Source organism: Nannobrachium achirus (assembly GCF_963921795.1).
Source record: "Nannobrachium achirus genome assembly, chromosome: 7".
NCBI lineage: Eukaryota > Metazoa > Chordata > Actinopteri > Myctophiformes > Myctophidae > Nannobrachium > Nannobrachium achirus.
Window position 1 is genome coordinate 19,080,082 of NC_137816.1, and position 10,595 is coordinate 19,090,676.

At 42.8% G+C, this 10,595-nt stretch overlaps 1 protein-coding gene across 1 annotated transcript; it reads left to right on the forward strand.

Annotated features, from left to right (window-relative positions):
- Window positions 1–8,201: 8,201 nt before the first annotated feature.
- Window positions 8,202–9,239, forward strand: LOC308288625 (putative transferase CAF17 homolog, mitochondrial; the record flags this gene model as incomplete). Its single annotated transcript, XM_080730096.1, has 1 exon — window positions 8,202–9,239. One exon carries the CDS (start codon window positions 8,202–8,204, stop codon window positions 9,237–9,239), a length of 1,038 nt encoding a protein of 345 aa, XP_080586222.1.
- Between the last annotated feature and the right edge of the window lie 1,356 nt (window positions 9,240–10,595).

The following is a 10,595-nucleotide window of genomic DNA, read 5'->3' on the forward strand; positions in this document are numbered from 1 at the left end:
CGGCCCGAAGGGCCGCGAACCTCTAGTGTTCATATAATTGGTCCTCACTCAAAAATAGCTTTTTCTTTTTTTTCTTTTCTTTTTTTTTCTCAGAGGATGGCTGTGGGCAGGTCAGAAACCCATCGTCTTGTGACATCATCGATTGCCAATCCAGCTTATAGAAACTGCAGGCTTTCTATTCCTGAAAAGTTGCAATTTTAAAGTGGAAGCCATTGTTCTCGCGATAATAAAAATCTAAATATTTTTTTCAAAAATATTGATTAATTCTTTTTTTGGAAAATGGTGATGTCACAAGACGATGGATTCTGAACTTCCCACAGCTCTCCTAGGAGACTTGGACTGAGTAGGAAAAAAAAATGATATTTTATCATGAACATTAGTGAGGACCTATTATATGAAGACAGGTTGAAAAGTGGTGAACTACTCCTTTAAGTCATATTTTATTTTTCAGCAACTTTGACAAATGTTGACAAAATCATCTCATGTCCCTGGCACAAAATCGTTCCAAATGGGCATCTGCGGCCTAATGTACATCTTTCCGGTGGTCCTTCACTTGAAAATGTTTGAGAACCACTGACATAGATGAATAAGCATAGACAGTCATATTAAACCTTATCACTCCCCAGATCCTGGCTGTGGGGCTCCATCCATAGCTCATAAAGAGGCCTTTATTAAAGAGCTCAGTTGGAGCTGTCAGTCAGTCTAATGCTTTCCACAGAAAACACAACTGGGGTGGGCCAGGAACAACTCAACATGGTGTTATCAATACTGCTGTTGCAGCATTTATATACTGCTGTAGTGCCATTCTCCAAAGCAATTTAATGTGCATTACATTCACTCATTGGTCCACACACACTTATGAGCATTTGACAACCTGCTCATCGGAGCAGTTAGTGTCTTGCTCAAGGAAATTTGCTTGAAAGCTAGGAGGATTCATTCCAAGACGGCCACTCTGCCTCCTGAGTCAGTGCCACCCCATAGCAGGTTGTCAAATGTTCACAAGTGTACAGCCCCATATTAGTGTTACTATGAGTACTACCACAACAACAACTAATACACAGCCTACTCCTGTATACTGTTATTGTCTGGAGACAATAACCGTCCGTCCGTCCGTCCGTCCGTCCGTCCGTCCGTCCGTGAATAGCTAATCTGGACAAATCAGCGTGAAGCTTTGCATGCACACTCCCTGGAGGCCAGAGCAGAACCTCTGCCCCAATTCTTTCGCATCAGCCTGTCATAGCACCACCATGAGGCAGACTATTGCAAAAACTATATTTTTATATTATACATGTTGTCCAAACCTCACACACACACAAAAAAAGGTCATCTCTATGGTCACCTGATCAAGACCTATATGTGTCCGATGTTTCATCTTCTATTCTGATTGGCTACCATCGGCTTCCAAAGTTTGCGGGAGTGGCCTGTTTTGCACAAATTTCCACGAATCATGAACGTCTGATTACCCTGAAACTTTGCACACACATTCCCACAAGGCCAAGGAAGGACAAATGAAAGCATAGCATACATTTTTCTAATCGGCCTCATCAACAGGCCGATTCACGTTCTGGCTTATAACTCATGTATCATGAAACTGTATTACTCCTACAGATTTTGTCCAAACTTCATGCAAGTCCATACACATTTTTGTAATTTTTGTTATCAAGATATATCAGATTCATCATATTCCATCTCTGTTTTCGCTCTACATTAAATATCTTTGCTGAAAATAGCCGATAGACAAGTCTGATCTGCAATTTTCTGCTAATTCAGATGCTGGGGTTTAAGTGGTTAAAAACGTCAGAATCCAAATAGAAATATCCTCCCTCTCTCACTACTAGCTAGCTGTGTGTTTGTCTTGGGCCCATTAGCACAGAGGCATGGAGATGTGACCCCACAACTCCACAAAGGATAAATATACTATCTCTCGCTCGCTCTCCCTCACTCAGTCGTATATGCACGCATACACACACACACACACACACACACACACACACACACACACACACACACACACACACACACACACACACACACACACACACACACACACTGGACCATGTTTAGGCCTATGTTTAGACTTTAGGGCATTACGACTGACTGCAGGTCTTTGCTTCTTCAACCAGCTGATGACAGAGACTGACAAAATGACTGGCCACACACTGTGTGTGTGTGTGTGTGTGTGTGTGTGTGTGTGTGTGTGTGGGTGTGGGTGTGGGTGTGTGTGTGTGTGTGTGTGTGTGTGTGCGTGTGCGCGTGCGTGTTGACTGCTGGCTGACCAGTTCCAGAATGTCGCTCAGCTTTCATCACAGAGCAACTTTTCTGAGACCTTAAATCCCACTAATAAACACACACACACACACACACACACACACACACACACACACACACACACACACACACACACACACACACACACACACATACAGTACACACATGGATTTCATACACACGCATTAGCAGATATGACCACACTGTCTCCTCCTTTTACGTAAACCCTATCCAAACACACACTACATAATGAGTGTGTGTCGGCATAGCACTATGATTTCTGCTTGTGTCTATTTTAACGGATGTTAACTGCACTGTAAAATTTGTAAAGCTAATTTAACTCTGAAATGCATACAGGTCTGGATTTCATTGTGTGTAACTGGAAGTGTGGATCGGGTGTCCTACTTGGTTTTGAGGGGTTTACAGTTTTGGGTGCATTGGTAGCTCAGTCAGTGAGTCAATTCTTGACCAGTGACCATTATGGTTATGTTATGGTCAAGATAGGGTTATATTGGGATGTCGTTCCCGTCAGTGTTTCAGGGGGTCCCTATAGCTAAATGTGGATAGATATTTTCGGCCAAATAGATACTAGTAAAAAGGACTCTACTTTGTTGTTTGGGAGGTTGTTCTTACAATAAACTCTCCTTCAGGTTGAAAAGGAGACATTAAAGTGACTCACCGTTCCTGTGAGTCACTCTCTGCGCTGTTACATTGATGAGTCTAACTCTTTGACTTCACTTCCAGCACATATCCATAAAACAAGCTAAGTATCCATTAAACAGCTAAGAATAGGTTTACTGCTGGGTTCACAGAACATGACACTTGGATGACAAGTGCCACTCTACAGGGTTTCCCTGTAGTCGCTGTGTCAGGTGGAAACCTTGTATGTCCAAAACCGCTCCTTTCTTTATTATTATTATTGAGAACAATTAGGTGCAAGGTTGCTTTTCTTTTGATATGCCACTTTTTTGCAAAACAGTTTCATTTTAAGCGAGAACAATAAGTGTATCCCCCCAAAATCTGTGTTTTGTTTTTTAAGAAATTTGGTCAAATTTGGAAGCCAATTACGGCTGAACGGTATGGACTATCGAAATTCTATGTGCTGAGTTTTCCTGGCATGGATCCAGAGATCACGTGTGCCATCTTTTGTGAGATTTGGCCAAAATCTGTAGGAGGAGCAAAATTCTAAATGGAGGAAAATCTTTCCTGACTCAAATGGGTGTGGCCTATATGGGGCGTTTCGTTATGATCCATAGAATCCAGAGCAGAAGAATTGATTCTACAACCAAGACAAGAGACTTCAAGAGTTATAAGCCAAAACGTAAAGTGGCCTGTTATAGAGCCAACTGGAACCTCTCTACCAAGTGTGGTAACTGTAACCTTTTCAGTTGAGAAAGAAATACTTGAATGGGAGTTCCCATTCAAGTTAATGGGACAAATTAATTCACTAATAGATTAATATAAATTAAACTATATGACATATCCATTAGCAAAATGTAAGCACATGATTCCCGATTGAAGCCGGTCAATTTGACATAATTATGACTTGTGTGTGTGTCACCAAAACTGTGGGAGGAGTAGCGTGCCAAACTACTACTTTTGGGTTTACGTGACAATAAAGTTGCACAAGTAGGTATAGCCTACTGTGTTGGGACTGTACGCTACGCCATTTCCTTCACAGATACTGATAGGAATTAGGAAACTATCCCTGATCCCCAGGGCTTTGTTCTATAGCTACCAAAGGAAAACAACAACAACAACAACAAACAACTGGAAAGAATGTGTGTTTTTACAACAGTACTAAAGATCCTTGTCAGGTTACCCTAGGGACTGTTCCCCCTCCTGTCACTGATAGATCAACGCTTAAAGCTGTGTGTCACACCAGCCCCCATTAGAGTTTACACCTGCCCACTTAGCAGCCAGAGAAGAGCCTGGGGCCAGAACAGGTGAGGAAGAGAGATGGTTGTTAAACTATTAACAAGGTTTCTGATGCTGAGGAATTTTTGTCCCAGGAATTCCTGCTTTGTCACTGAAAGAGATTCTGTGCAATAGTTTTCCAAACCATTCCTCTATTAAAGCCAGGGATGAAGTAAAACTAGGAGTATTGTGCAGTAAAAAAGTAAGATATGTTGTATATTGGCTATACTGTATCTGTTGGATTTGTTCCCGCCATCACCAACCAACAATACTCTTGTGTGCAGTGCTGTCACTGTTTGTAGATTTAGCTGCTGAGGAATTTTCCACTTTGGAATTCTTGACTTGGCAATTGAAAGAGAAAAGGGATTTAGGCCTAGTTTTTCCTGCAACAGGTGCAAATGGATGAGACTGTGTGAGTCTTCTCTATTAATAGCCTAAGCTCTAGAGTCACACAGAATGTAGTCTCTATTCTATTCTGTTCATCAGGTCATCATTCAGTACAATGGGGTTTAGATAGAACAGCACCTGTTCACACTGGGATCTATGGACGAAAGCCACTGTTGTTGCATCTGCATAACAAAATATTTTTGGTTTCCAAACCATTGGACCAAAATAAGATTTGAATAAAAAAGTTTGGACATCCGTGATTAACTTTTATTTTCCTACATTTTCATCCCACCATTTTGTAACCCTTTTTCACCCAGTGCCAATTGACACTCAACCTGAATCGCATTTCGTCTCACTCCATTATTCAGTCTGAACGTGCTTTCATCCAAGGCAGTTTCTGGAATGGGCGTTGCCAAACGGTGGTTCACCGTCTGACCAACACAACAGTAGCAAAGCAGATGACGTAGTCGTAGTGTTGTTATGTGGCTGGCTACATAAGTGTTGTTATGTGGCTGGCTGGCCAGAATAGGAGCGCTACGTACTAGTAATCAAACACAACATAACGTCTGCTACTGATGTTTCATAGCGAGATCGATACGATCGCAAATTACCGTGACGGGCGACGTGATGTTTATGTTTGGGAATGTGCGGCACGGTCCGGCAGCGGCACTGGTTTACTTGGAAACGCACATGAGTTCTGGGAAAACCCCACCCACACTGCTCACAAGACGCTGATTTACGACGCTGATTCGCCGTACGGATTTCCAAACGAGGAAAACCTCTTCAATGAGAGCACTTCCAGACTATAGTGGCGTTTCCATAAACTTATTCGAATTAGGGAAGCGAATTATCAGAAATACGCATTAAGACAAAGCGAATTTAGCATGTTTCCATTTGCGGGTGTCATTCGAATTAGCGACGGTCGCAAGAGTTGATCGGGCTGATTTTTTTCAGACCGAACCTGAGCACTGCACCGTCTGCACGTCTGACTGCTGTGACTCGGTCGCTGTCTAGTAGTGGGAAGAAGGGATTATCAGTCATCATCATGGCCCCAAATAACTTTTAAATTATATTACAATTGGCGACGAGTCTCTTACGAAATTGGCGAGTTCCTCTCAATACATAAAGCTACTGGTTCACCGGGAAAACCACGGTCGCGTCGCTGCACAGTGCAAGTTTCAGCGTCCTCTGGAAGGTCAGGTGGCCGATCTGCAAGCTCACAACGCGGCACGGAGACGTGGATGCGAGCTGCTGTGCCTGTGAGCTTGTAGATTGGGCACTTCAGGCACACAACACCGTGGGATGAGGAAGGGTTCGCTCGCCACCGATGGCTTAGGTGAAAACGGGAAGAATTTACACATGGTCCGTGTCACTCCGTGTGTAACAAACAACAGGTTTGTTTTGTGGGCTAACGCTATACCATGGACAAAGCGGCAAGGGAAATGGACCTAGAACGTCATAATCTATTCGCATTTATTGTCTGACCCGTTTCCATTCACTTAAGCGCATTTAGTTTATTCGATAAAGGCTCATAATCCTCCTCCTCCAAGCGGATAACTTTTTTTGCGGATAATGAAAGTTTATTCGCATTTTGAAGTGTTTCCATAAAAACATTTTGCGAATAAGCCGTTAATGCGCAAAAAGTGGCTTTATGGAAACGCCACTATTGTGAATCGCAGAAAGACAATTTTAAATGGGTGTGGCTAGCGATTCAGGGTCTGAAACCAGGCTAAATTGCCTAAGCTTTAATGAGGAGTGAGCACGCCGCTTCTTATCACCTGATGGGGGAAGTTTCCCCGGTAGGACGTAGCGCGTGGAAGGAACACCTTACCAGTTCCTTTCCCCTCCATCAGGCGCCCTGGCCGACCGGGGGAGGCAGTATAGACCATATTCACCAGGCGGCCATGTTTGCCAGTGGGTTCTCAAAGTAGGGTTCCCCAGGAAACTTAATAAGCACTATTATATTCAGAGACGATTCAGAAATAGCTGATCTACCGATGTCTCTGGTTCACATTGGCACATTTCCTGGGGCAATCTGCCCAGATCATGCATGTCATGCATGTCTTCTTCTTATTCTTTTGTGTTTTACTCTCAAAAAAGCATCTGCAATGTAGTGCATTTGAAACTACATTGCAGTGCACATCATGGGGTGATCACTGCTTGCCTCCTGTAAATTGTTTTATTTTAATTTTTCTTAATTTAAAATGTATTTTGTTTTGAGTGAGGTCAGCAGCCAAAGTGACATGAGTGAGATGAAAAAACCTGAGTGAAATGTGCCAATGTCAAGACATCGGGTAATTATATTAGCTCATAACGCATTGCGATGTGATACGTTGTGACTTGTGAATATATATATATATATATATATATAATTATATATATATATATATATATATATATATATATATATATATATATATATATAAAAGGATGAATAAATAAGTATGACAGGATTAATGTGGTTAATTTCACTATTATTTCACTGGTAAGATGTTACCAATGAGACAATGTACAGTATGTGAATGACTATCCTGATAATAGGTTTCACACTCCCTCCCATCCAATTCAATTTCAAACTCAATCTTCCCCCTTCACAAAAGGAGATGCCACCATTGTTTGGTGGACATACAACTCCACTCTTTATATTTACTTTACCTCTGTTATGCCAAAGACATGTTGAGAAGAGACTAACCACCCAATACCACAACTAGCTGGGTAGATAAGACAACAGATTCTTGTTGCTGAAAGGCCCGCTGGCCTTGTCTGCACTCTTCCAGGTTTTTAACAGGTTCAAGGTTCAAGGTTTATGGTTACCTCTTCTATACATAAGAATAACATTCTTTGTAGACATTGTAGCAGCAATCCATCTATAAATGTACTGGGCCTCTGTGTGCGTTTGCGTGTGCATATTTGTGAGTGTGAATGCATGTGTGTGTGTCTGACTTTCTCTCTTATAACTCATGCACCATCTGACCGAATTACTTCAAATTTAGCAAGTGCATTGCCCAGGACCCAGGGAATTTGGTTAGCAGTTGTCCAGAAGCAAAATCCCCAAATCTCTGTCGGTCTGCCCGTATGTCTGTGTCCCATTTAACGACCGCATATGAAGATCTCTGTATCTATCTGTCTGTCTGCCTGGCTTTCTGTCTGCCTGTGTGCCTTTTATGCCCATGGATGGAGATCCCTGATGTCATCAATATGGAGTCGTAGTATTGATGTCATAGACTGATGTCATAGACTGATGTAAAGCACTGTAAAACGGGAATGCATTCCTAACGGACATTGGCCAAGAAATAATATAATAGTAACATAATATATAATATAATAATATTAATCTGATAGTAATGCATGTGCTGAGGGAATCAAGCGAATGCTGCCTAATGTGACAGTGGCCGTAACCTAACCAAGTGTCAACTTTCCCATAATTAGTGCACTACCCATAAACTAACTCCCTATTTGGGCAAGACTGACATAATATTTGATGCTGCCTTGAATCTCTCACCATCAACTGATCAAATATTGCACCTGCAAAGGATATCCATACACACAGAGACTTCACAATGAATACAATGGGGATCTTTTATTTGGCCAAAGCAACATTTGGTCCCAACAGCTTGCTTCGTGGTTCTATGTGTCATTCTCAAACACTCAACAGATGGTATCGGTATGTAGCGTCAAATAAAGGATGGATCCAGATTAAGAAGTACAGCCAAGAAGCGAGTGAACGTAATCCGGTAAAATCGCAGTATGCGTGTTACAACCTTCATCACAGAACCTTGATCAAGATCCAAGGACAAGATACTGGGGTGTTTCTCCAAGGAATTATAACCAACGACATGGGGCTCTTTACAGAACAACAACACAGAGCTATGTATGCACACATGCTGAGTGAACAGGGAAGGACACTTTATGACGTCATGTTGTACAGTATAAAAGAAGCAGAGGCAGGCTGCAGCTTTCTCCTCGAGTGTGACAGCACGGTACAAGACTCCGTCTTGAGACACTTGCAGAGGTACAAGATTCGCCGGAAGGTGAAGCTGAACTCCTGTCCAGACCTCTCTCTGTGGGCAGTGCTCCCTCAGGGAATAAAACCAGGTCAAAAGTTGGCTAAGCCTGTTATCTCCTCCACAGGAAAAGCTCTGGTGTGGGAGGCCGATGCACGGACCGAGGCCATGGGCTGGAGACTGGTGGTGGACAATCAAATTGACCCTGTGAATATAATTGCATCATGCCAGCAAGGTGACACAGAAGAGTATCATAGACATCGCTATGCAATAGGACTTCCTGAGGGAGTCCAGGACCTTCCTCCAGGCGTTGCACTCCCTCTGGAATCCAATCTAGAGTACATGCAGGGCATCAGCTTCAGTAAAGGCTGTTACCTTGGCCAGGAGCTCACAGCCAGGACTCATCACACTGGAGTGATACGCAAACGCCTGATGCCAGTACGCCTGTCAGCCTCAGTCGAAGGCCTCGAGGATGGAACGCTACAGACACAGTCTGGCAAGACAGCTGGGAAAAACAGGGCAGGAGTTGGAGAACTCGGTCTGAGCCTAATCCGCCTTGCTCATGCCAATGAAGTGTTATCAGTCAAAACGTCTGATGGCACCAAAGTGACCGCTGAGGCCTCTGTGCCAGAATGGTGGCCACAAGACTCCAAAACCAAATGAAAAGAAGAGATTTATTGATTCTTCAAGGGGGGTGTACATAATAAATACAGGCGTGATGGACATTACCCAAAGTATGTTTCAAAGTTGTTTCACCTTCACATCTACTTGAGATGTTCTTTTTCTTTTTACTTCAATTGGCTAATGGGAAGGTGGACAGGCAGGCCATGGCCACATCACATAACCATAAACAAACATGATATGCCCATATTAGGCATTACCATGGCAATGTCACTCTGACGAATGGCATATATGGATCTCCAGTGCAAATAATCATCTATCATGATTCAGTTAATCTGTCATATTGGCAACCGTCCTTCTTCGGCTACTAATCGCACAGTGTCAGGAGAAAAATAAAATGTTTAAAACTGTCTGCCTGCTCCCCTTCTTTGCCCTTGATGGTGAGGGGTCGCAGTGTGGGAGGTCCCCTCCTGAGATCCAGAATTATTACCTTCGTTTTATCCACATTGAGGACGAGGTCATTGTCCTCTGTATAGCTGGTGATGTTGTTCACATGTTCCCTGTACACTGACTTGTCTCCACCCTTAATAATGCCAAGGATGGTCGTGTCATCGGCATAATTAATTCTGAAGTTACTATTCTGGGTGGAGCAGGCAGCAGCCCTGAGGTGTTCCAGTAGCCATACTGACTGTGAGCTCGGCTGAGAAAGTGGACGATTTACAAACTCACAGCGCATCATGTCACATTGTGTTATTATATTGTGCTGTTATTATATTGTTTTTGGAGCTGTGTGAAGCACAGGCTCCCTATACGTGGCCGTGTGGGTCTGTCTGTGTGTCTGTCTGTGTGTGTGTCTGTATGTAGCCTGAACTTCCTAAACTTCGGCACGCTACTAGTCCCACAGTTTTGCCACCACACACTCGCGCCATATGTCAAATCGACCGGCTTACTCGGGAATGGTGGGCTAGTAACTTGCTAAGAGAAAGGTTCAATAGTTTAATTGATATTAATTTATTAGTGAATTAATTTTTCCCATTGACTTATAATGGGAATCGCAAAAACTCACATTCAATTATTTGTCTCTCGCAAACCATAGGGGCTACAGTTTCAAGACTTGGTGAGGAGGTTCATAATGATTTCAAGGATTAAATAAAAAATAATTGTGTCATTTGGCCTCATGGTGGCGCTATAACAGCCCAGTTTACGTTTTGGCCTATAACTGTTGAACCGTAGGTCGGAAAATTAAAATTATTTTTACCCTGGATTCCCTGGGTCAAGACGCATCTCCCGATATAGGCCACGCCCATTTGCGCCAGGATAGATTTTCCGCCATTTTGAATTTTCTCCAAAACACACTTTTTGTTCCTTTTCCTACATATTTTCTTCAAATGTCTTAAA